Source organism: Raphanus sativus, unplaced genomic scaffold, assembly GCF_000801105.2.
Source record: "Raphanus sativus cultivar WK10039 unplaced genomic scaffold, ASM80110v3 Scaffold0656, whole genome shotgun sequence".
Lineage (NCBI taxonomy): Eukaryota > Viridiplantae > Streptophyta > Magnoliopsida > Brassicales > Brassicaceae > Raphanus > Raphanus sativus.
This window is the reverse complement of record NW_026615973.1, coordinates 1-23,983: the sequence shown is the minus strand read 5'-3', so window position 1 is coordinate 23,983 and position 23,983 is coordinate 1. Positions and strand designations below refer to the sequence as shown.

The window sequence follows — 23,983 nt, the reverse complement described above, 5'->3', positions numbered from 1 at the left end:
TTGCGGATTGTGCGAGTCATAATTTTTAACAAAAACAAAATTGAAAACCACAAAAATCATCTCCTTTACCCTTATCTCAACTATTTCTCCTTTATAGATATAATAACTAAATTATCAGACCACAAAAATCATTATAGTTTTTTTTGGGATCAAATAGTTACATAACTAGGAAAGTACTAAGAAAATATATTATGTGTAAATTTAGGAATAAAGTTTATAACTAATTTGTGAAATGCTTATACTTCAAATTTATAATTATGCAATTTGACATATTCAATATAGTTTGCAAAAATTGTATTAAATTTAATATATATCAAACACATATATAAAAATGCAGTTTTTTGAAATAATAAAAAAATAAAAATAAAAATATATCCGCCCTTGGAAAGGGCGGGTACAAATCTAGTTAGTTTTAAAAACAAGACAAACAGCCTAGCGCAATAATTTGACTAGTTATGTAAAAAAGTAAGTGTTTTTACTTTATTTTTTACGACGATGTTAGTAAAAAAAACGATCAAGATAACTAATATTATCTGTTGAGGGAATTTCTTTTAGAATTAAAGATCAAAGAACTTAAAAAAAAAGATCAAAGAACATATTTTTATTATTTGTTGGCTGAGTAAATGAATACAAATACATTTATGGAATCCCTTCACAGCCTTCCAATGAAAAACTCAACAATTATCTATGGGAATAAAGTGAAACAGACATCTCCTTAACAATGTATCTTGTTATCACAGTGAATCAGTGATAATCAGTCTGTTAACTTTACTCTTTTGCTCTTTCGAAATACCAATCTCCAACAACTACAGCAATCCCCTGTTTTTTTGTTACAACAACAAGGCATAAACATTATTTTGTATGTAATTGTACAGGCTTTGAAATCCAAAGAAAATGTGTTCAAAACAATGTATAAAAGACTTAATAAAATCACTCAAGAGCGTTTTTTTGTTCTCACCTTATCTTCACCCGGTTGAGAGTTTCCAGGAAACCAAGTATCTTTTCTCTGCGCTAGACAATGAGCCCAGCGCGAGATAATAAACAATCCGTTCTTGTTTGACATCGAAAAGGTCTTTAAGGCATCTAACATGCTCATTCTGAAACCTGTAAGTCGGTTTGTTAGAATGTAAAAGCTTGTGGAGAGTTATAATGTTCATGTTATTTCAAATAACACATTAGATCAGAGATTGGTATGTTTAGTTGAAACATCATTAGTTACCTTCCAAGAATTGCATCTGAGAGGCGTTGCACGTGAAGTTGGACCTGCAATTATGCCAACTGTCACTCGGATCAGCAGATGGTGGAGCTATGCTATTTTCAATCTGCATAGAAAAATAGATAGTGTTCGGGTTGACTTAGAATCAAGAAATAATGCTATCGAGCTCTACTAGTTCATATCGAGTGAGTAGATGAATGTCACGGGACGTCAGTGGTTGGGGCTTATAAATCAAGAAGTGTAGATATAAGAGTAACGGTTGACTTATAAAATGATCCTATGAATGCACTAATTTATTTGATTCACATGCTTAAGAAAAACCCTAAAAATAGCAATTTGCTCGAGTTTTGTTATTCTCTTTTTATGCTTGTTCATAAATTTAAAATTTCACCCAAACCACAAAAAAAATAGTTAAAGACAAGGCAAACCCCATGATCTATCATCTATAGTAAACGAGAAAATGAAAGCAGAGATCGAAAGTTACCTGCCACGAATCAAATGCCGAGTTGAGAACAAACAACGGTGTCTTGACTTGGTTGATTATGTTTTGAGGGAAAAAGCACTGTGAAATATAGAAACCAAGTTAAGTAAAATTAGGAACCATACACAAGAAAACAGCTAACGTGAAATCTATACCGAAGTTGGATCAAGATGGCTTGTACATGTGAGAGGAAGCGTATTTTGTAAACCCTAGAAGTTAAGAAAAAATACTTTTGGTTAGCTTTCAACCATCTCTATCATCATCAAGACTTCGTAACGCTGTACACTTTTACTCGTACCTGGGTGTTTACGACACCAGAATACATACGCCTTATAGAACGAGCTCCAGATATATCAACCCTTCATTTACAAACAAGACACAAAACCAGTTAATACATATTAAAATCGGAAAATAAAAACCAAACAAAAAAAATTACTCACGCATCGAGGAAGAAACCAGCATCGCTCATGCATTTAACTTCGGTGGTAGGAGGAAACAGACTACTGAAATCATCGCAGCGTAAAATCGCTGCAAGACCCCCAGAAGAACATCCGCTGAGCAAAGCCTTGTAAAGGTAATATTATAATTACATTTATTACCAACTTATTAGGGTTCTAAGAAATATTGAAACGAGAAGCAAAATATAGAATCTAAGTACCTGCTTGGCATGACACATTCCCTTTGCCATCAAATCTTCCATGACGGCTAAAAATATACGCTTTCCTCTAAACTGAAGTTGTGCCGTCTAATTGTAATCAACCATATGAATCTCAAGTTTAGTTACTAATGAAATATATAATCAATCAAAGCAAGCAAGCAAATGTTTTTATGGTTTTAGCTAACCTTGTTTTCGCTATCACCGCTAAAGGATGCGCCATCACAATACCGAACTACTGCTTTATTCCAATTGTAAAAGTCTGCGCAGCATGAGAATCATCCAATAAGCTACATCACATTTTTGTTTACAATATGGGATCTTGAGAAAAAAACCTGGATTTTCAGCGGCTTTATTGCTTAGTATTCCTTTAAACTCTATCGGTGTTTCCATTAGAGTAGACGAACCAACACGACTCCTTTTACGGTTCTGACAATCTTCTATGCTGTCACACCACGCACCCCCCTTTAAAAAAAAAAAAAATTGGCCTTAGCGATTAGGTGGTGAGGTATAGAAGCCGCCCAGTTTGCCTAATAGCCCACTCGGAATGCGGAATGTGTAAAGATAAATATTAAGTAATTGTGTTAATGTGTAATGTTCGTATATGTTCATGAAGCTTAGCATGTTTTTCACGTGATTCTGCTATATTGTCCCGTTCAGAATGTTTATTAAGTTTTCACGAAAAATAACGACGTCCAGTATATATGCACTTAATTTGGATGTATCTACTCTATTAATTTAGAGTCCTATTTTTTTATCTACCATTTAGATGTTGTCATTTATTTTTGGACTTGCTCTAGAATAGTAATTGTTTGGATACACAAATTTGTTCTGATACTGGGACATATCGGCTGATACTGAAGACTTAATATAAACAAAATATAAAGTCCATCGGTTATGTATAATTTAAACCAATAGCAATAACAACAAACATTACACGAATTGTTCCCTTCATACAAATTAATGTATTGACAAATAATTTCACCATACATCACGATACATCACTTCCCATTTGCTTCGTACACCAACTCAGTTCATATTTGTCGAACCTGAACATATTTGAAGAAGTTAATTATCCAAAAAATGTCAAAACCTACTCTAATGTCATGACTGTGTTGTATAATACACAATTCCATTCAATTACTCGAACAAATTCTTTTATGTTCCATTCGAAGACATGGATGTCACAACCTACTCTAATGTCATGACTGTGTTGTATAATACACAATTCTATTCAAATACAGACCCAAATTCATGTATGTTCCATTCGAAGCCACAAAATAATATATGTTCGTTCTATTCAATTCACGAAACTTAGTTACCTCAATACATCATGTTAGTTTTTTAAGGTTCAAATTCGACCTATAATCTAATAAAGTAGGTATCTTAACATGATTGGTTAAACTATACTTTCTAGCGTTACTTTTAAATTTTATTTTCCCTCTTGCACGAGCTTATTCAAGCTTTTTTCGTTCTTTCGGTAACATAGATGACGACCTCTCTTCACTTTCAACTTCAGTTTACTTGGTTTATTTTTCAATCCAACTGTTACTAACCAAAACAAAATATCAAATATTTTTAATTGAGTTCAAACCAATATATTCAATTTTTAGTTTTCTATATATGATAATAACCACGAGATTTGCTTTAAAAATTCAAAATGCTTTGGTATTATGTATTTAACGGGAGGAAAAATATTCTTTGGCATCATCATAACTATTCGTGCAAAGATATTCTAGGTCTGGTAACGAAATATTCTTTAGCATCCTTAAGTCAACAAACAATATGATAGATATACATGTAAATTTGGATATCTAACAATATCTACGTTCAAATATTTTGTTTATCCGAATGTGAAATTTAGTTTTTTTACTTATTAGGTGTCCATATTTTTAGATACGGTTTATCCTTTTGTTGTAATAATAAAAATAGAAATCTGAAAATTCATATATTAAATAGAAATATTCACAAAATTTAGTATTATAAAGTATTAACTAAGTCAAACATACACATTTCAAGAATGAAAAATTTATAAACAAATAATTCCAATAAAATTATTAACAATACATATGAAACAAATGTTTAAAACTAAAATTTTTAATATGATGTTATAATTTTAAATTTTTAAAACAATATGCTAACATAGGCCATGGTATGAAAACCGAGACTGGCACAATTTTCTAGATCGTACAGAAAATAAAAACATAACGATCGTACATAATACCGAACACCCACTAAAAATATTCATATACAATTTTATCTGAATATTTTTCACCCAATGTAAAAATATCAAAAATAAAATTATATAGAACACACTAAAATTTATAAGACATATATACATAACTTATTTTATATTTAAATTTTATTTTAAAAATAAAAATTATATCCGCACAAGTGTGCGGGTTCAAATCTAGTTAGAAATTGAAGTAAAAGACGACACATATATAGCTGGCTTTGCTAAAACCAAAAATTTCTCAAAAACTTTATTCAGTTCAACTGTTCAAGTGTTATATTCGACTAATAAATTATTTTCCAAAAACTCTTTTACTATTGCATTATTCTGCAGACATACCAATCTAAACTCATAAGTACATTTTCGCCCATCTGTCTTCCTCTTTCCATAACAACAACTTATAGAAACAGTGTATTTTTAGTTATACATCATAAGTTTTAATGTATTTTTCTAATTTGACGGTCGTGTTTTCAGTTGATAGACCAACTTTTTTTCAATTGAAGTAGTATTTTTGGTATTATCCCTACAAAGTTGGATTATCAGAAAAAGATAGGTAGTATATACTATGCAGAGTCTATTCCATTATTTTGTTATTCTCGAGCTACTAATCTGGATTACTATAAACACCTTAACCACATTACGCTAATCTGGATTATTATATTTATCACCGATATGAAAAACCTCGATCACTTCAACCGAAAAAACAAAATAAATATGGATTTAGAATGGTATTTTATATTTTAGGAGCTTAAAAAAAATAATGTAATACCGAACGAATATCCAGATTAAACAGATATAATATTTTTTTTATCTTAGAAAGTAGGACTGGACAAAATATCCGGAACTGAAGAACCGACCTGAAACTGAACCAAAAATCAGGGTTCCGAACTCGATCAGACACGGAGTAAATAACGAAATGTTCCTAAACTGATGTATTCAAAGAATCGGTACTCAACCCGATCCGAACCGAGAACCGAATGAGTATCCGAAGATTTCTGTAATGTAAATATATATTTAAAAATATTATTTATAATTATATGTATAATTATTTTAAAATCAAAATTATATATTAAATATATTAATTATTTTATGTATTTTCAGATAAAATATGATAGTTTGTATAGAAATACTCAAAAACTGTGTATAATGAGTAATTTTAATTTTTTTGGTACATTTGGATAGTTTGGATACAAAATACCCGAACCGAATAGGATGGTTACTTTGAGTATGAACCAGTTTCATATATATTAGTTATTCAGGTATTTTAAGGTTTTTTTACATCAAAATCGATCTCGCTCGAACCCGGGAGGACTCGGCTCGAACCCGGGAGGACTCGACTCGAACCCGACTCGAAATTTTGTAATACCCGAACGAGACTTATTTTTCAAACCTGAGAAATCCGGTATCCGAAAAAATGACGGATACCTGAATACTCATGCCTATTAAAAGGATAACAAAATCAATAATCTCATCCCGTGAAAAGTACGGGTTATTACCTAGTTGAAGTAGTATTTTTGGTATTATCCCTACAAAGTTGGATTATCAGAAAAAGATAGGTAGTATATACTATGTAGAGTCTATTCCATTATTTTGTTATTCTCGAGCTACTAATCTGGATTACTATAAACACCTTAACCACATTACGCTAATAAGAGAAATTAAAATAATATATTGGTTCCAGCTATGATATCGTGGGAAATTATTTCAAATGGATCTTAGAAAAGGCTATACTACGCTGCCAGGTATATATGTGTATACATATATATATATATAGACATACAGGGTAAAGACTATATCTTATGTACGAACCTGCAACTGAATGATCCAGTTGTTTGCTCCTGAACCGTACCCACGATACAAATGATATCCAGGCACAGACCCGTCCAGACACACTGCCACAACAAAGTTAGTCAATATCAGATAAGGCCATGACTAACCTTGGTTTTTTTAGCCGGAATTCTTAACTCATCATTTGATATTTTTGTTTTTTTTTTTGGTTTTTTTACACTTTCGATTAAAAAACAGTTCTTAAATCTCTTATTTAAGAGATAATTCTTAACTTTTCTTAGTTAAAATCTAAAAAAAACTAAGAACCGTCACTTAACCGAAGTTAAAACCCCTAATTAAGATACTGAGATTAATTATGGTCTAAAAACGTTTCAGTAAAATAGTATTGATGAAAACATGGTCTCCAATGTTTGGTTGTGTTTGTGCTTTTACATGTTATATTAGAGTAAAATCTCTCTTATTAAAACATAAATATTTTTTGGACCCAATTTTTATAAGTTTTTAAATTAAACACACTATTATATTGTAAAGTTAATTATATCCACATGTATCTATATATTAATTATTTTCTTGATTTGACTGTTTAGAAAATAAACGAACCAACACTTAATTATATTTCTCTATAAACCAACATATTTTAGATTAATCTATTAGTTATTTTTTTCTTTTTGAATCAAAACTTGCTAGACCAGGTGCACTCTATATAATATAATTATTTTATTAACTAACCTAAATACATGTTATAATGTAATTTATTTTTACTAAAATTGAAACATCAATATCAATGATGGACGTTGTAGTATTGTTTGGTTTTCTTAAAAAAAATGTAAAAAGGAAAAGGCAAACCCAACGTTTTATGTAAATTATTTCTCAAAACCTGGAAGATGTTTTCTAGTTTGATTTTTTTTTCACAGAATCAAACCGACGGAACAAGAGTTTGAAACATTCGAAGTCTAGATCTGAGACAAAATGGAAGAAAGAGACTTACCAGCTCCTTCAGCTGCAGCGGTTTGGACCAGAGTGAGTCCTACCATCAGAACATCTGCACCATCATCTTGTTTCTGAAACATATTTGTGCCACTGAAATTGTTAAACAAGTCCATTTCATCAGAACCCATTACCCCATTTGCAAGAATGCTCAAGAGAAAGAGTCCTGTGAGACTCCAACTCCACAAAAGAGCATTCATTTTCCTCTTACTAAAAATGAACATGGAGAGACGTATGCAAAGTGGTCAGTATATATAAGCGGAGAAGAAAGCATCGAATTAGTTGTTGGTCCTTTGTAGAAACTAGAAACACGTTTTGATATGGGAAAACTCAATTTTAAATTAAAATCAGAGAGAGACAAATGCTATCATAGAGTCACATGAATGATATAATAGAATCTTTTTTTGTCTTCTGCACTCTTCAGTAAAGAATTCTGCATGATCTTGCCATATATAATTTACCAGATATTAAAAAGTATTACAGACACTGTACAGAACAGATCAGATTAGCTTCGGAGGTTTCAAAGATCTCTTTTGTTGGTAAGGATTATTTTATTATCTTGTTTTACAACATCTTAAAATCAGTAAATCACACAAGACTTGCAAATGAATTCCACTAAATATTGTTGCTCTCACATGTTTGGTCTTTTGCTATTTGAATTGTTAAAAAATGCTTATGGTACACTTGGAAAATAAGGGATTTTTTTTTTGGAGACTAATACTTGGAAAATAAGGTCCTGATGGGAAAACTAGCCATATGAGCTTAACGCAGAACCAATCATTTATCAATCAAGATAAAATATCTGTTAATGGAAAGCACTTATCATTGTTTATAAGTTTTTTGGGTGAATAAATGGATACAAGTACATTTGTGGAATTTCTCTGGTACTGCCTTTCTGTGACAACCTCAACCATACTTGATGGAAATAATGCAAAATAAACATATCATAATTACGATTCTCGCTGTCACAACGATATATAATCGGAGTCTATGAGCTTGACTTTTCTGTTCTTTCTAATTAATAATCTCTTCAACAGCTAAAAAGCAATCCCCTTGTGTTTTATTTTTTCCAACAAAAAGTGCAGCATTATTTCTGAAAGTGATTTTACAGGCTTCTAAATCCAAAAACATGTGTTAGAAACAATATTTTAGTAATCATGATCTCGTTAATAGTAACCGAGTCTTTCGGTTTTGATCTCACGTAATCTTTAAGAGCGAGAGTTTCTTGAAAACCAAGTACATTGCTCTCCGCTTGGCGATGACCCCAGGCTGAGGTAATTAACACTCTTTCCTTTCTTGACGTCAAAAAGGTCTTTTATCTCATTTAGTAACTTGGAAATTGGTAACAAGAAACAATCTTGGTCAACTTCGTTAGAATAACGATTTTTCAAAAAATCGAAGACCATAGAGCGGAGGGAAGATCATTACTCATTAGTTACCAGTCATATGAGAGATATTTTTGTTTTGAGATTTATAAGTTGAAAATTATAACAAAAACCTGCTCTTGTCCTTACTTAACAGCATTTCTCTTACTCTCTACATTGCACTAGAAAATCAAGCTTTACCCCCGAATAGGCTCAGTAACAACTAAAGCCCAAACTTAAATTACGGAGACAGACGCCCAGCCCACTAAAGGCGACGCGTAGCTTGAATACAAAATGAACGTAGAAATACGGAGCAAGAAGCAAAAGCCATTAAAAGTCAGAGGATATTTGTGCAAAATCATCAAATTCTCGACGATAATAAATACAGATAAGACTAAGAGAGTAAAGACAAACATTACTTGATAAGTACATTAGGTAATATAAATAGAGATATTAATAAAATGTCTAAATAGTGATTTGGGTATTAATAAAATGTCTAATGTCTAAATAGTGATTTGTGATTTGGGTATATTGACCCAATTATCTCTAAATAGTGATTTGGGTATATTGACCCAATTATTCCGTAAATTAATAAAATGTCCATAAACCGTGTTACGTGTAAGACCAAAACAAGTGTATGCCATTTATTTCAATACCATAGCCCTGATCCATTCGTTTTAGTATTCGTTGACCTTTGACTTTTCATTTTGTCATAGAAGGAAATAAAAGCAAGAGGCATGTTCCTTGCTTCTCTATCCCTCTCTGTCTCTCAACGTGAAAAGTCATTCCTTTCTTCAATTTCTCTCCTCTTTATAAAACGATCATTCCCAGCTGCTACAGTCTCACCATTAACCATCATCAACAATGGCTTCACCAACTTCATTCCTCTCAATCTTCCTCTGCCTCGTCGCATTCCTCTTCATTACAGTCTCCGCAGATCCCGACATGCTCCAAGACCTCTGCGTCGCTGATCTCTCCTCCGGTAATAAAACTTTTACTTCTCCCTAAAATCTTGATCTCATCTTTTCATTTTCTTGAAATTTTTTTGTTCAACAAACTTTCAGGAATCAAAGTCAACGGCTTCCCTTGCAAAGACGCAGCCAACGTCACATCACTCGATTTCTTCTCCCAAGGAATAGCAAACCCAGGTCTCACCAACAACACATTCGGAGCATTAGTCACAGGAGCCAACGTGATGACCATCCCAGGTCTCAACACGCTCGGCGTCTCCCTCGCTCGCATCGACTACGCGCCAGGCGGCTTGAACCCGCCTCACACTCACCCGCGCGCCACCGAAGTCGTCTACGTCCTCGAAGGTACCCTCGACGTCGGGTTTCTCACCACCGCCAACAGGCTCATCTCTCAGTCTCTCAAGAAAGGTGACGTCTTCGCTTTCCCCAGAGGACTTGTCCATTTCCAGAAGAACAACGGTCGTGTCCCTGCTGCTGTCATCGCTGCTTTCAATAGTCAGCTCCCTGGAACTCAGTCTCTCGGTGCTACTCTGTTCGGTTCTACGCCTCCTGTTCCTGATGAGATCTTGTCTCAGGCCTTTCAGACAACTCCGAGAATTGTTAAGAACATTAAAAGCAGGTTCCAGCCCAAGAAATGATCATCTCCATATTCATTACAGGATTTTTGTTCGGTTCTGTGTTTCTTAAGGAATGATTTTCACTTCTGTTTATTTATCTTGTTTAATAAAAAAACCAATAAATTGATCATTGAGTGTGTATTTGAGTTCCATTGTTTCACTTTCATGTATTATCTTCGGTATAATCCAAATTGATTTTTTGGTTTCAGAGTTGACTAGAAACAGGTAAGGTGATGTTGATCTTAGGCTCTTAGCTTAAAACTTTGAATATAGTATGAAAGCAGGTAAGCTACTTAATCATATAATATACTCAACTTGATAGACTTACACGTATGGGCCTAATAAAACTGATTAATTAACTGATAATATTCAAATTGTCTACTTCCCCATGTGCTACGTCTTTCAAACCTAAGTGTACATCATATGGCCAGCTAATTAGATCCTTGTAGATTTTATCTGTCTGCTTCTATACGGACTAGACCAAGTTAATCCGTTTCACAAACATTAATCTGTTGTTGAGAGATCAAACATAAACGGCCCATGGGCTAATGCCATAAGCCCCAAGAAAACAAAATAAAGAAGAACGAACAAACAGAAAAAAAAAACACTTAGAGCAAAGATCTGGTCACAACCACAAGACACGGATCGATGAAAAGAATGGTAAAGTTTGAAAGCTCCATGACGAAGATGTCTGCTAAGATGCGCCACGGTCTCACGACAGCGCTCCTTCTGTTTATTATGGTTCCGGTCGGTGAGGCGATTTGGCTAGACGTGCCTCCCTCGGGAACAAAGTGCGTATCTGAAGAAATACAGAGCAATATTGTCGTCTTGGCCGATTACATCATCATCTCCGAGGATCATTCCATCAAACCCACTATATCCGCCAAGGTAAATTGTCTTTGGCTCGGAATCATCATCATCATCTTCTCGCTTGTTCAGTGATTGGAATCTGTATTTTGTGTTACTTGATCCGTAAGTTACAACTGATCCCATAAGATTATTTCCCGCTAAACGTTTGAGATTTAATCCCCACAAGGAATTAAAAAGACGTGTGTTAGTGCTCGATCCAAGTTTCGTTATTAGGACAATTGTGATGATCATGATGTTTTGTATGTCTTTCTTTGATTTGCTATAATAAATTTAATTTAATTTGCGGTTAAAACTTTACGTCAAGTTTCAAGTCTTTAGTGGTAATGTGGTACTATCTCATTTTCACCAAGTAATTAATGGTTGTTAACGAACGAAAGATCTTTATACGGTTTTGTCTGAACCAATTGGCATTTTAAGATCATAGTTTATAGGAAAAGAGTATCATTAATTACTTGGTTTTTGTGTTGTAGGTGACGTCCCCATACGGAAACAATCTGCACCATTCGGAAAACGTGACGCATGGAGAATTTGCATTTACGACAAAAGAATCAGGGAACTACATAGCCTGCTTTTGGGCAGATGCAAAGAGTCACGGCAACAAGGACGTTAGCATCAACGTTGAATGGAAAACTGGAATCGCTACTAAGGATTGGGCTTCTATTGCTAAGAAAGAGAAGCTCGAGGTACATATCGTACTATATACGATACTATGTACCTATGGTTGTTTCTTCAAGACATTTAAATATGCTGCTTCTTTAACGTCAGGGAGTGGAGCTGGAGATTAGGAAACTTGAAGGCGCAGTCGAAGCCATCCATGAAAATCTAATCTACCTAAGAAACAAGTAAAAATTTACTAAGCTGCGTGCATATTCACTTGTCTTACGTTGTTTGCTGACTCTAATTTCTCATGGATTAATTGAAAATGGGCAAATATTGTAGAGAAGCAGACATGAGGACAGTGAGTGAGAAAACGAACTCGCGAGTAGCTTGGTGCAGTATGATGTCGCTGGCTATTTGCATTGTTGTCTCTGGATTACAAGTAGTCTACTTGAAGCATTATTTCGAGAAGAAGAAGCTTATCTGAGCTTTTTTTGACTCATCCACTTCCTTGTAAGAGTTTTTGATTAAAGGAACCATGCATATTCATTTCCCTCTCTTTTCTTTTCTCGTTTATATTTCTTTGGTACTTTCTGTTAGTTGAGGGCCACAAGCCTAAACATGTTTTCTTCTCTTTTTTATAACACTAATTTATTATTGTATTACATAAGAAATTATATCGACTACTATACAATAAACAATTTTATAATATTCATGTATTACTTTTTTATTTTGCACTACTTTAAACAATTTAATGGAAATTATAATTTCACGTGTATTATAGTAAAGAATTTTATAAATTACTGATACAGTATCTTCTTTTTTTTCATTAATATATAAAATTGTTGATAACTTTTTTTTCTTCTGCAATTCTAAATCTTTATATCCTGAAATAAAAACATTAAAACCCGTTGTTAAAGGTGGAGCAATGGGCTTACACACATGTTTTTATCTTTATGTTATTTAAAGTCATAAGATAAAATCATTGATTACAGTAAAGCCCAGATCTAGGAACTGACTATAAACAAGTAAGCCTAAATACAAGATAAGGCCCACTAAATAAACCCTAAGCTCAAAAACACACACAATATAAGCGTCTTCCTCATTTCTACTGGTTCGGCGGCTCCCTAGGGTTTTTACTTGTAGCAGGAAAAAAATGCCGGCAGGACATGGAGTTCGTGCTAGAACAAGAGATCTGTTCGCGAGGGGGTTCAGGAAGAAGGGTACAATTCCACTGTCTACCTACCTCAGGACCTTCAAAGTCGGCGACTACGTCGATGTTAAGGTGAACGGTGCGATCCACAAGGGTATGCCTCACAAGTTCTACCATGGTCGTACCGGTCGTGTCTGGAACGTCACCAAACGTGCTGTCGGTGTCGAAGTCAATAAACAGGTCTGAACAAAGAACTCACTTCTATTTATCTTGTCTGCTACTTTATAGCCTCTTAGAGTTTTTGTCGTGATTCTGACACACTGATGGTAATAGTATTTGTTGAATTAAGATTAGTGCTCGTAAAATGTTAATAGTTTACTTTCTTTAGGCCTTAACTTGCATTGTTTCTGATCAATAAGTTCTTTGTACATTAAAAGTGATTATAATAATCGAATTAATGATTTGATAATAAGTTCTTTGTTCATTAAAAGTGATTATATTAATTGAATTAATGATTTGATAATATGTTTGGGTTCATGGTTATTGCAATGTGTCATTTTGGTTTCATGACTATGGCATTGCTCTACTTTGGCTAAAGTGAACACATTCGGTTTAGTGTTAAGTTCTATTAGTATCTATTAATTTTGTTTATCTTGGTTGGGTAACGTGCTGACTGACATTTTATACTTGGATGTTGTGTTTCAGATTGGCAACAGGATCATAAGGAAGAGGCTTCATGTGCGTGTGGAGCACGTGCAGCAGTCTAGATGCGCAGAGGAGTTCAAGCTGAGGAAGAAGAAGAACGATGAGCTCAAGGCTGCGGCCAAAGCCAAAGGTGAGACAATAAGCACCAAGAGGCAGCCTAAAGGCCCCAAACCAGGATTCATGGTTGAGGGTATGACCTTGGAGACTGTCACTCCTATCCCTTACGACGTCGTCAACGATCTCAAAGGAGGCTATTAGTTTTCCTACTTTCTTCCCCTCCCAGTGTTTTGCGTGTTTCGATCTTTCCTTTCATATGTTTTGTAGCAACTTAAGACTTTCGTCTTCAATCAAGAACATGATTTTATTATATAGCAGAAGTTTTGTTATTGATACATTGTGTTTTACAGTTTTCAAATGTGCCTTGTCCAACCAATTAGCCCATTCAAACCCACTATTTATATATTTTGACCCTGATTTGGAATGTCGTTGAACTGGGGTCCACAGAGCTCCACGTGGCGGTCATTAAAACACCACCCGTTGACTTGTTTTCAACACTGATGAACTCAAAGTGTAGTAGTTATATAATGAACAAATGGTATGAAATGGTATGTTCTGTTTCTCTTGTAACAAAGTCTCCTCCGTGAATAGTGGACTATCTCTGTCATTCTTCTACTTGCTCTAGAAGACAACAGATAGAAACAGCTCCTTCTCTAGTTTAACAGATAGAAACAGCTCCTTCTGTAGTTTTTTTTATCTTTCGGTTATTCTGTTTTGCACTTTGAATGTCCTAAAATAGATTAAGAGAGAAAGAAACCTCCTTTCATCCCTAAAATTTTCTTATACCCAATCTCTCTATCATCTCTATTGATCAAAGTGTTTCCTTTGTTTCTTTAATTCCAAATCTTTTTCTTCAAAAGCACATTTGTTAACCCTTTGTGGTGGGACTATAATAATCTTAATACGCTTCGTATTATTATGGGCTGCAGCTGCTCTAAAGGAGCACAAGCAAATGATACCATAATCGACGACAACACCAACAATGCCAAGGAGAGAAGAAGCACGCCTTATAATACTAAACCCTCCAGGAAAAAGAAAAACTCCTTTTCTTCCAGAATAGCCAACGTAGGATCCTCTTCCGACGGTTTTATCAACGACTTCGATACCACATTGGCGGTTTTGATACCTAGTGACGCCACAAACTCCACACCCATGTCATCTGGTGAGGTCTCGAAGGTGAACCTCGAGAGAAAATCTTCCAGGTCTGTGTTCCAGAGAAGGCCCACCATCGACACCAACAGACTCGGAGCACCGCAACAACCTAAGATGACTAGGATAACAAGTGTTAGTAATGGAGAGAGAGGTGCTCAGGTTGTGGCTGGTTGGCCTTCTTGGCTAGCTTCAGTTGCTGGTGAAGCTATCAATGGTTGGATCCCACGCAAGGCTGACTCCTTCAAAAAGTTGGAAAAGGTCAGATCACCCTTTTGTTTATATATGTTATGTTGAGATCATTTTGATTTGACATTGTTTGGTTTACTGTTTAGATTGGGCAAGGGACGTATAGCAGTGTGTACAAGGCCAGGGACCTAGAGACGAACCAGTTAGTAGCACTGAAGAAAGTGCGGTTTGCTAATATGGATCCAGACAGTGTTCGGTTCATGGCGAGAGAGATAATCATCCTTCGTAGGCTTGACCATCCTAATGTCATGAAGCTTGAGGGTTTGATCACTTCTAGGGTATCGGGAAGTATATATCTTATATTTGAATACATGGAACATGATCTCGCAGGCCTTGCTTCAACCCCTGGTGTTAAGTTCTCTGAGGCACAGGTACTACTTAGTATTTATATATGCTACTGAGGTTATTATTATGCAATTTTCAAAAAAATTGGTAGGTTGTAACTAGATGTATCGTAAGAAACTTCCGACTGACTAGTCGGATTATTCAGGGCCGAATCCATAACAAATTATTATTTTTCTCTTTTATATATTTTACATTTATATAAAATATTTTAGTTTTTTCGGTTTAATTATAAAGATATTCTGATAAACTATCAAAATTAAATACACAAAACAAAAATAAATAAAAAAATCTGTATATTTGTACTAATACTTTTGTTTAATTTATACATAATTAAATTGATTTTAATAAATCTAGAATAATTTAAATCGATTTGAATTATATAAATCAGATTTTAAATAAATCATTTTCCGTTTAATGGAATTTAGAACCATGCTATTTTGTGGTTGGTTCTCATGTAACATATCGTGTTTGGTGCAGATTAAATGCTATATGAAACAGTTGCTTGATGGTTTAGAACATTGTCACAGCCGGGGCGTTTTGCACCGTGACATCAAGGGCTCTAATCTGCTTCTTGACCATAACAACAATCTCAAAATCGGAGACTTCGGCCTTGCTAACTTCTACGGTGGTCACCAGAAGCAGCCTCTCACTAGCCGTGTTGTTACTCTGTGGTACCGTCCACCTGAGCTCTTATTCGGGTCGACGGACTATGGCGTTGCTGTGGATATGTGGAGCACAGGATGCATTCTAGCGGAACTCTTTAACGGGAAGGCTATCATGCCTGGAAGAACAGAGGTTGAACAGCTTCACAAGATCTTCAAACTCTGTGGATCACCTTCTGAAGAGTATTGGAAAGGATCGAAACTCCCACATGCCACCGTCTTTAAACCTCAGCAGCCTTATAAGAGGTGTGTAGCTGAGACTTTTAAGAGTCTTCCATCTTCAGCTTTGGCTTTAGTGGAAGTACTTCTAGCTGTTGAGCCAGATGCCCGTGGAACCACAGCTAATGCCCTTCAAAGCGAGGTAAAAGCTATGAAACACTTCATGTCTGATGGCTAGTAGTAGTCAATATATCTTTCTTGTCTCATACGTTTTTTCTTTGACATCAGTTCTTTACGACAAAACCTTTTGCATGTGACCCATCAAGTTTACCAAAGTATCAACCAAGAAAGGAAATTGATGTGAAGCTTCAAAAAGAGGAAGCAAGACGGTAAGATTCAGAATCTCTACTTAAACATGGCTCTTCTATGCCTTAAATGAACACTGATGCCATCCCATTTTCTTCTTTATTCACCAGAAAGAAAGGCACAAACAGTAAACAGATTGAATCAAAACAAGTATCTATAGAATCCAAAGCTGTGCCGGCTCCAGATGCCAATGCCGAGTTATTAGCATCAATACAAGTACGTATGATCATTCTATATTAAATGTTTATATTCATGTAATCTTGACTTTTGGTTTATTTTCTTGCTATTAAAAGAAACGCCAAGAGGAGAATAACCAGACAGGCATGAGTGAAAAGTTCAATCCTAATGAAGATGCAGCGCTGAAGAGTGTTATGGTAAGGGGTTCGAGTCGGTCTCCTCTTCCTAGAAAAGAACTGAGGATGCAACGGTCTTTTGTGCAACGTGGATCAGCCCAGTTGACAAAATTCACAAACTCGGTTGCTGCTAGAGATGCATCACATTTTGCTATAGCAAATCCACGGTGGTTTGAAGATAGGTACAATAACAAAAAAGATGGTGATGGGTCACAAGGTTTGCTGGTTAAACCCAAAGATTCTACAGAAGACAAACAATCCAGAGGTAAGAAGAACATGTTGACCATAATAGTGCTTTGCTATGTAGTAAAACTCTTTGTGGGCTAACCACATTATTTTATTTGCCATGTTTAGGGTGACAGTTGAAAAAAACAGAGAGAATGAACGAACATCTCAGGGGCATTATAGTTTCTGCAGGAGGAAACTTAGATGTAATGTTGAAAGCATATGAAAGAGAGATTCAGTTAGCTCTTTGAGTGGATAAGAAGACTTAATAGGGACAGACTCAAGCGTCTCTTGCTGCAAATGGCATCAGACAAGAATCTTTTGGGGGTTATCAGAAGGAGAAAGAAAGTTTGAGGTTTTACAACGTAGAGTCAATTGATCTAATGGTGAAGTCTTGTGTAAAGATGAAAGCTAAAATTGTGTAATTTATTTGATTCTTCGTTATTTATAAATTTTTTAACTACTTGTATTACGCGAGTCTGTGTAATTGAAATGTTAAGTGGCGGCCAACCACCAGTAAACTTGAATAGAAAGGCTTCTTCTTTGTTTGCTTATTTGCAGAACCTTAAGTTAGCTGCTCTGTCTTTCTCAAGTACACTTATAGTTTCCCCTTCCCTTAATGTCTAAGCATAAACCTAACTTCCTCTTTCATCTCATTAGCATATATCTATAATCATTTAGGATTCAGGTTGGAACTTCTCAAGAACACAACACAATGAGGACTAGAACAAGTCAAACCCACGAGCTCAAGCTTCTCCTCGTTTGTCTTTTCGCGGCCTTGGTTCTCATCTTCATCGTTAGATCAACTCTTACGACTTCACAGGAACACCAGACTCGAGAAGAGACGAGATCAAAGGGTTGCGCTGGTGCCTGCAATAAGCTACCACGTTCCCTGGCGCAAGCGTTGATCCATTACTCTACTTCAGTGATCACACCGCAACAAACGCTCAAGGAAATAATTGTCAGCAGTAGAGCACTCGAGAAGAAGTCACCCTGCAACTTCTTGGTGTTTGGTCTAGGCCACGACAGCCTCATGTGGAGCTCTCTCAACTATGGTGGCCGAACAGTATTCCTTGAAGAAGATGAGGCCTGGATAAAACAGATCAAGAGACGGTTTCCAATGCTGGAGTCATACCATGTAACATATGATAGTAAAGTCAACCAAGCAGAGAATCTCATAGAAGTTGGGAAAGGACCTGAATGCACAGCCGTTGGAGATCCAAGGTACTCAATGTGTCAGCTAGCACTCAAGGGTCTGCCTGCAGAGATCTATGAGACTAGTTGGGATCTAATCATGGTCGATGCACCCACTGGCTACTACGACGAGGCTCCTGGGAGGATGACAGCAATTTACACGGCGGGGATGATGGCAAGGAACCGGAAGCGGGCAGGAGAGACCGACGTGTTTGTGCACGATGTGAATAGGGAAGTAGAAGACAAGTTCTCTAAAGCCTTCTTGTGTGAAGGGTACATGAAGAAACAAGAAGGAAGACTAAGGCATTTCGTTATCCCTACCTATAGAGATGGTTCAGACTCCGAATCAAATAGACCCTTTTGTCCATAGTTGACACAATGTTACCAAATCTGAACTCTTTAATGTTCCTTATTGTTTTCTACTGAGCCTAGACAAAAAAAAAGTCTATAGCAAGAAAGTAGACAAAGCTCGAATAATATAAGAAATTTAGAGAAAGCTGATTATGTTATTGATAAGAAAGAACAGAATATAAAATCTGACAAGTAAATATAAACAAAAAAACTCTGCAAACTCCCAAAAACCTTCTTCAACGGTTCAACCTCCGACTTGTAGTTGAAAGATTTCCCACGCTTTTCTTTTGAATTATCTGTGATGCAGGAAGGTACTTTAATTGACCAGAAAAAAAAGAGAGCATAAATTGCCCACCTTATACAATAATATTCCATAAGATTTGTCATAATCTTCTCAAATTTCACTTTGCAGAGAGGAGCTTTAAGGTCAGTCATATCAAACATACCAAAGACTGCGGTTCCGGTTGGCTGATTATTTCCTTTGGAAAGAGATTAAGACATCGTAAGAACTCTTGGTAGTCAGAGGTATTAAGCTTTGCCTTCACTCGATCAACAAAAGCAAGTTCTTGGACATGTCCTGTCATAACAAGACAAAAGTCAATTTCAGAACACAAGGAATTAGCAGACAAGGCTGCATGAAATCGATTATCATCTACTTTTTTCTAGCTAACCTTTATCATCTTTCGTAGATGAAGTGGCAATGGCTCCACAAAACTTGTCTCCTTCTCTACCCTGATTCGAGGTTTCGTTAGAATCGCCATCCCTTAGTGTCAGCTTTTTACTGTGGAGGAACTGCCCTTTCTGGTCATCCATGTAATCATTCTTTCTGTCAATGCGTCTAACCTCTTCTTTAGTTTCTTTCAACAAATATCTCTCCTGGTCTTGGTCCATGTGTTCAGTTTTGAGGTCACGGTCAGAATGTAAAGCAATGGTCCGGTCTTTCTGCAACAATGCACAAACAAGTGACAGCTCTGAGTACCGAATATCCAATAGCATAACACAAATTACTTCAAGAGAAATAAAAATCACAGAGAGAGGAACCTTATCAGAGTCTCGACTCTCGCATGGTGGGAAGAGACTTAATGCCTCCTCGGTCACGTACAGACATTTTTACAATATCATTAGTAGAGGTAGCTCCTGAAGTATCAGGGAGAAAGTGAGTGAACTCGAGAAAGTGAGTGAACTCCACAAGCAAATCATGATGGTCCCGGAAAAGGATAGCCACCTGCAAGATAAGCATATCAAAATCAGACTAGAAAGGCAACAAAAAAACAATATAACATGAAAAGGTCTACAAACATACCTCCTGGTAGACCTCAGTAATGGACTTGTTTTCCTTTCTATAGTGACTTTGTGCATGATGTGAATAGGGAAGTAGAAGACAAGTTCTCTAAAGGCTTCTTGTGTGAAGGGTACATGAAGAAACAAGAAGGAAGACTAAGGCATTTTGTTATCCCTTGCTATAGAGATGGATCAGACTCCGAATCAAATAGACCCTTTTGTCCATAGTTGACACAATGTTACCAAATATGAACTCTTTAATGTTCCTTATTGTTTTCTACTGAGCCTAGACAGAAAAAAAAAATCTATAGCAAGAAACTAGACAAAGCTCGAATAATATAAGAAATTTAGATAAAACTGATTATGTTATTGATAAGAAAGAACAGAGTATAAAATCTGACTAGTAAATATAAACAAAAAACTCTGCAAACTCCCAAAAAACCTTCTTCAACCTCTGACTTGTAGTTGAAAGATTTCCCACGCTTTTCTTTTGAATTATCTGTGATGCAGGAAGGTACTTTAATTGACCAGAAAAAAAAAGAGCATACATGGCGGTTCAATTAGCAAACACATAAAATGAAGATTTGTCATATTTAACTAGCTTTTACCGGTTAACAAAGATGGCGGTTGGACTGCCCGGAGATGGCGGATTCTGTGTCAGGAGTGAAGCAATTGGACCAGATTTAGCAACATCATCAGGGTCACTTGCAGATAAGATTTCAACCTCTTCAAGACCAAGTTGCCGTTTGATCAGGTCCATGTTACTCTGAAGAACTTCCATCTCTCCAAAAGGTAGCTTTAAATCCAGAGCCTGACCGCCAAGTGCTATTGCTTCATCCTTCTTGAATTTGAGAAAAGGCATGCAAAGCTTCTGAAACTGCTTGAAGTTTGCTGCTTGTCCATCATTCTGCAATATCTCCTTTAGTTCAGCAAGCATCTCTGCATCAGGGGCAAGAAAACAACTGGTTTGTTCGTCGAAATTGCTTTGCAGAATCTGGAGGCAGTGAGCTTTCCACCCATCAAACTGCTCATTCACATATACGAGGCCTATCAGATTCGAGTCTGCCACTGCTGTTACTTGAGCACCTTTCTTAGCAGCCTTCTTGGAACCTAAGAGCTGTTTTGGTAGAAGCTTTCTCATTAAAACGATAGAATCCTGCAGATATTTGTTACCACCCTTGAGAACCAAATCTGGCTCATTTGATGCTGGCCAGCCTGCTGTTACCACACAGCCTTCCTTCTTCAAAAGCTTCCTCCAAACATATTCGGCAAAATGAGGACAAATTGGCTCGATGAGGCGTGTTTGCACATCCATAAAGGTCAGTACCAAGTCATGGTTCATGCCGCCAGTGCCGCAGGAGAGCCTATACTCATCTCGAGCAGCTTGCAAGTCGTTAAACCCATTCTTAAGTGCCTCCCTAAACAAACAATCTTTGTAGGCTTTTTCAGTCAACCTGATAGCAACGTTCATGTCGTTTTCAAACACTTTATCGGCATATGTAGATGGAGGGCCCGTTCTCAAAGAGGATTCAGCAGCCAGAACCTCTTCCATCCATGTGAGCTCTTTTGTCAGGCGCAAGATTGCAGCATTTGCAGTTTCAAACACAAAATTTGCATCGTCGACGCCATCACCAGCATCAGCCAAAGAAAACCTTGTAGCAGTGGCAGAGAATTCCTCAATAGCCTGTCGCAGTGTCCTGAAATTGCCAGTTGACTTTGACATTTTTTCAGAATTCAGCATAATGTGACCATTGCATCTGATACCACGAGGTCAGTTATGTTTCTCCATTAGTGCAGCGTGGTTGTAGATGAAAAACGTCAAGTGATTCTGAATTAGATCCTTTCCTGAAACTCGAAGATCTAGCGGGTACCAGTAGTCAAACTCTTGCTTCATCTTGCTTAAAACATCAGCCGGAATGTCAGACGATTTCGGGTACTGACCATCGCAGAAGAGATACTCCCAAACATCATCGTTCATCTGCTGAGGGCTGATCAAAGACTTGCTGCCTTTATACATGTCTCCCTCGTGGAAGATATGGGCAACTGTATAATAGGACATATAAAGAGTAGAATCAGACAAGGATTCGACAAGGAACTGTTCATCCCAAGGAATACGCGTCCCAAGACCAAAAGACCGTGAGCAAGCCCACTGATTGAGCCAGCTCAAAGTGTGCTCAAAGCCATGTCTTGTTTCTTCAGAGTAAAAATTCATGTTTGATAAGCACTCCTCAGCCATCTGACGCCACTCTGATTCGCCGTACGTTATGAACCACTGATCTGTAAGAGCAACAACACATTCATCACCCGATCTTGACATCACGGGATTCTCGGGTTCCCTGTATACAATTGCCTCGCCAGACTCTATGAGCTTCGTCTGGATAATAGGCTTGATTTCTTGAACTTTTCTACCAGCAAACTCTCCAATAAGCATGGTTCCTTCGGTGAATCCTTTCAGGTACGTTAACTTCTTAGCCTTTGCAAGATCCTCCTTATCCTTTTGACTTTTGATTTTCAAATCCAAGCAGACCTTTTCGGCAGCCTTATCCCCATACCCCGGGATGTTTATAACCGGTACAATATCAGAGGGCACCCACTCATCTTTCACACCATACTTGGCTCGAAGGTCAGGCTTGGCAGTCAAGTCATGGAGAGCCATGTAATCATCAGGGGCATCACTAGGCACGCTGGTGACAATCCCAGTACCTTTGTTTCTCAGAACGATTAACATGGGCAGAGCATAGATGATTTCCTTCACAGCCAGAGGAGAACTCAAAGGGAGTCCAATCAGATCATACCCAGTCAACTCAACCAAGCAGGAAGGCCTCTGAGGGATCTTTGAGAAGTTCTGGTAGGCAAGGTTGAGTGCAGCTCTCTCAGTAACGATGAAGACATCAGTTTCACTGATTTCATACGCTCCATATTTCCCATCAGGCAACACCCATGCATTTGTTTGTCCGTACATGGTCTCAGGCCTCAAAGTAGCCGCAGCCAAAAACACCCTCTTTCCTTCCAAAGGACCTAGCTTCACAGGAAACGGCTGCACTACTTCCATCTTAATGAGAGTATACTCTTGAGGCTGAACACCTTCACCAGTAGCACGGTCATGATCAGAACAAGGCTGACCATTAAAAGGCGAGAATATCGTGTACCTAAGGTCCTTAACAATCTTCCCCATAGATTTTAACTTCCTCATCTGCCACCTCACAAAGGCATCGAAGAACGGATTAACATCAGTAGTCACGAACGACCTTCTCCAGTCACAACACAATCCATACGCTCTGAGATCTTCAACAGCCACTTGGGGAAAGTAGTACAACCACTCATAAGGATCTTGAAACTTCGCTATCTCACTATCAATAAGACCAAAACTGCGCATAATCTCCGACTGCTAAACCTGTCCACCAGACTTCGCAGCAACCTTTGACTTCTTCCCCCTGAACTGATCCGGCAAAGCTAATGCATCACTCTCCTCCTCAACTTCTAGAGCTCGTTTGCTCTCGGTGAACACAGGAGGGTTTCCAAACTGCTTGATATCACGAGACAGCTTATCCGCAGAAGCCTTGATCGGCATACCGGTACAGTGGAAACCAAACGGAAGGAGAACGTTGGCACCTCTCAGTCTATGGTAAGCATAACTATCAATCATCCCAAATGTGACAAATCAAAGCTTTACTCACCTTTTGCTTTGCAGATGAGCTTTTCATATTCACTGAAGGGTTGCAGTTCAGTGTGTGTTGTTGAGTATGCACCATCGTTTTCAGTCTCTTTCATGTCCAGCTATCCAGCTCTTTTCTCTTCGGGTCTCCTCCTCTATTGGAAATTGACTCAATATGCGCTTCTACTGGTTTATCTCATGGTCTGCTCTCCCTATAATATATCTACGGGGTCCCTCTCTGCACAAAAGAAGCTCTCAATAGTCGAGATTGTGATCCGTTGCTTAAGCAGATAAAATCCA

General features: G+C 36.9%; 5 protein-coding genes and 2 pseudogenes across 5 annotated transcripts; 5 read left to right on the top strand and 2 right to left on the bottom strand.

Moving 5' to 3' along the window:
• Positions 1-582: 582 nt before the first annotated feature.
• LOC130502684 (pectin acetylesterase 1-like) lies at positions 583-7,560 on the bottom strand. Its single transcript, XM_056997469.1, has 12 exons — positions 7,362-7,560; positions 6,395-6,477; positions 2,688-2,817; positions 2,541-2,614; positions 2,356-2,442; positions 2,138-2,262; positions 1,996-2,056; positions 1,853-1,906; positions 1,701-1,778; positions 1,220-1,322; positions 959-1,104; positions 583-819 (listed from the first exon to the last, which is right to left on the bottom strand). The coding sequence occupies exons 1-12, from the start codon at positions 7,558-7,560 to the stop codon at positions 769-771; spliced, it is 1,191 nt and encodes a 396-aa protein (XP_056853449.1). The 3' UTR covers positions 583-768.
• A 1,889-nt stretch (positions 7,561-9,449) lies between these two features.
• Positions 9,450-10,453, top strand: LOC108822602 (germin-like protein subfamily 2 member 1). Its single transcript, XM_018595720.2, has 2 exons — positions 9,450-9,706; positions 9,789-10,453. The coding sequence occupies exons 1-2, from the start codon at positions 9,589-9,591 to the stop codon at positions 10,331-10,333; spliced, it is 663 nt and encodes a 220-aa protein (XP_018451222.1). The 5' UTR covers positions 9,450-9,588; the 3' UTR covers positions 10,334-10,453.
• A 161-nt stretch (positions 10,454-10,614) lies between these two features.
• LOC108822601 (transmembrane emp24 domain-containing protein p24delta3-like) lies at positions 10,615-12,463 on the top strand. Its single transcript, XM_018595719.2, has 4 exons — positions 10,615-11,200; positions 11,653-11,865; positions 11,948-12,024; positions 12,122-12,463. Exons 1-4 carry the CDS (start codon positions 10,961-10,963, stop codon positions 12,264-12,266), a joined length of 675 nt encoding a protein of 224 aa, XP_018451221.1. The 5' UTR covers positions 10,615-10,960; the 3' UTR covers positions 12,267-12,463.
• A 416-nt stretch (positions 12,464-12,879) lies between these two features.
• On the top strand, positions 12,880-14,027 carry LOC108822607 (60S ribosomal protein L21-1). Its single transcript, XM_018595724.2, has 2 exons — positions 12,880-13,172; positions 13,638-14,027. Exons 1-2 carry the CDS (start codon positions 12,936-12,938, stop codon positions 13,893-13,895), a joined length of 495 nt encoding a protein of 164 aa, XP_018451226.1. The 5' UTR covers positions 12,880-12,935; the 3' UTR covers positions 13,896-14,027.
• A 585-nt stretch (positions 14,028-14,612) lies between these two features.
• LOC108822604 (probable serine/threonine-protein kinase At1g09600) lies at positions 14,613-17,651 on the top strand (annotated as a pseudogene).
• A 170-nt stretch (positions 17,652-17,821) lies between these two features.
• On the top strand, positions 17,822-18,892 carry LOC130502685 (glucuronoxylan 4-O-methyltransferase 1-like). The gene has a single exon (XM_056997470.1). It carries the CDS (start codon positions 17,918-17,920, stop codon positions 18,764-18,766), a length of 849 nt encoding a protein of 282 aa, XP_056853450.1. The 5' UTR covers positions 17,822-17,917; the 3' UTR covers positions 18,767-18,892.
• A 1,455-nt stretch (positions 18,893-20,347) lies between these two features.
• LOC130494597 (leucine--tRNA ligase, cytoplasmic-like) lies at positions 20,348-23,964 on the bottom strand (annotated as a pseudogene).
• Positions 23,965-23,983: the final 19 nt, after the last annotated feature.

Bases quoted from the DNA above. Each gene is read 5' to 3' on its own strand.
- LOC130502684 (XM_056997469.1), bottom strand. From the start codon at position 7,560: ATGAATGCTCTTTTGTGGAGTTGGAGTCTCACAGGACTCTTTCTCTTG. The intron at 2,443-2,540 runs GTTAGCTAAAAC...GATTACAATTAG, and splicing joins GCGGTGATAGCGAAAACAAG to ACGGCACAACTTCAGTTTAG. The intron at 1,779-1,852 runs GTATAGATTTCA...TATATTTCACAG, and splicing joins GCCATCTTGATCCAACTTCG to TGCTTTTTCCCTCAAAACAT.
- LOC108822602 (XM_018595720.2), top strand. From the start codon at position 9,589: ATGGCTTCACCAACTTCATTCCTCTCAATCTTCCTCTGCCTCGTCGCA. The intron at 9,707-9,788 runs GTAATAAAACTT...ACAAACTTTCAG, and splicing joins CGTCGCTGATCTCTCCTCCG to GAATCAAAGTCAACGGCTTC.
- LOC108822601 (XM_018595719.2), top strand. From the start codon at position 10,961: ATGAAAAGAATGGTAAAGTTTGAAAGCTCCATGACGAAGATGTCTGCT. The intron at 11,201-11,652 runs GTAAATTGTCTT...TTTGTGTTGTAG, and splicing joins AACCCACTATATCCGCCAAG to GTGACGTCCCCATACGGAAA. The intron at 11,866-11,947 runs GTACATATCGTA...CTTTAACGTCAG, and splicing joins CTAAGAAAGAGAAGCTCGAG to GGAGTGGAGCTGGAGATTAG.
- LOC108822607 (XM_018595724.2), top strand. From the start codon at position 12,936: ATGCCGGCAGGACATGGAGTTCGTGCTAGAACAAGAGATCTGTTCGCG. The intron at 13,173-13,637 runs GTCTGAACAAAG...GTTGTGTTTCAG, and splicing joins GTGTCGAAGTCAATAAACAG to ATTGGCAACAGGATCATAAG.
- LOC130502685 (XM_056997470.1), top strand. From the start codon at position 17,918: ATGAGGACTAGAACAAGTCAAACCCACGAGCTCAAGCTTCTCCTCGTT.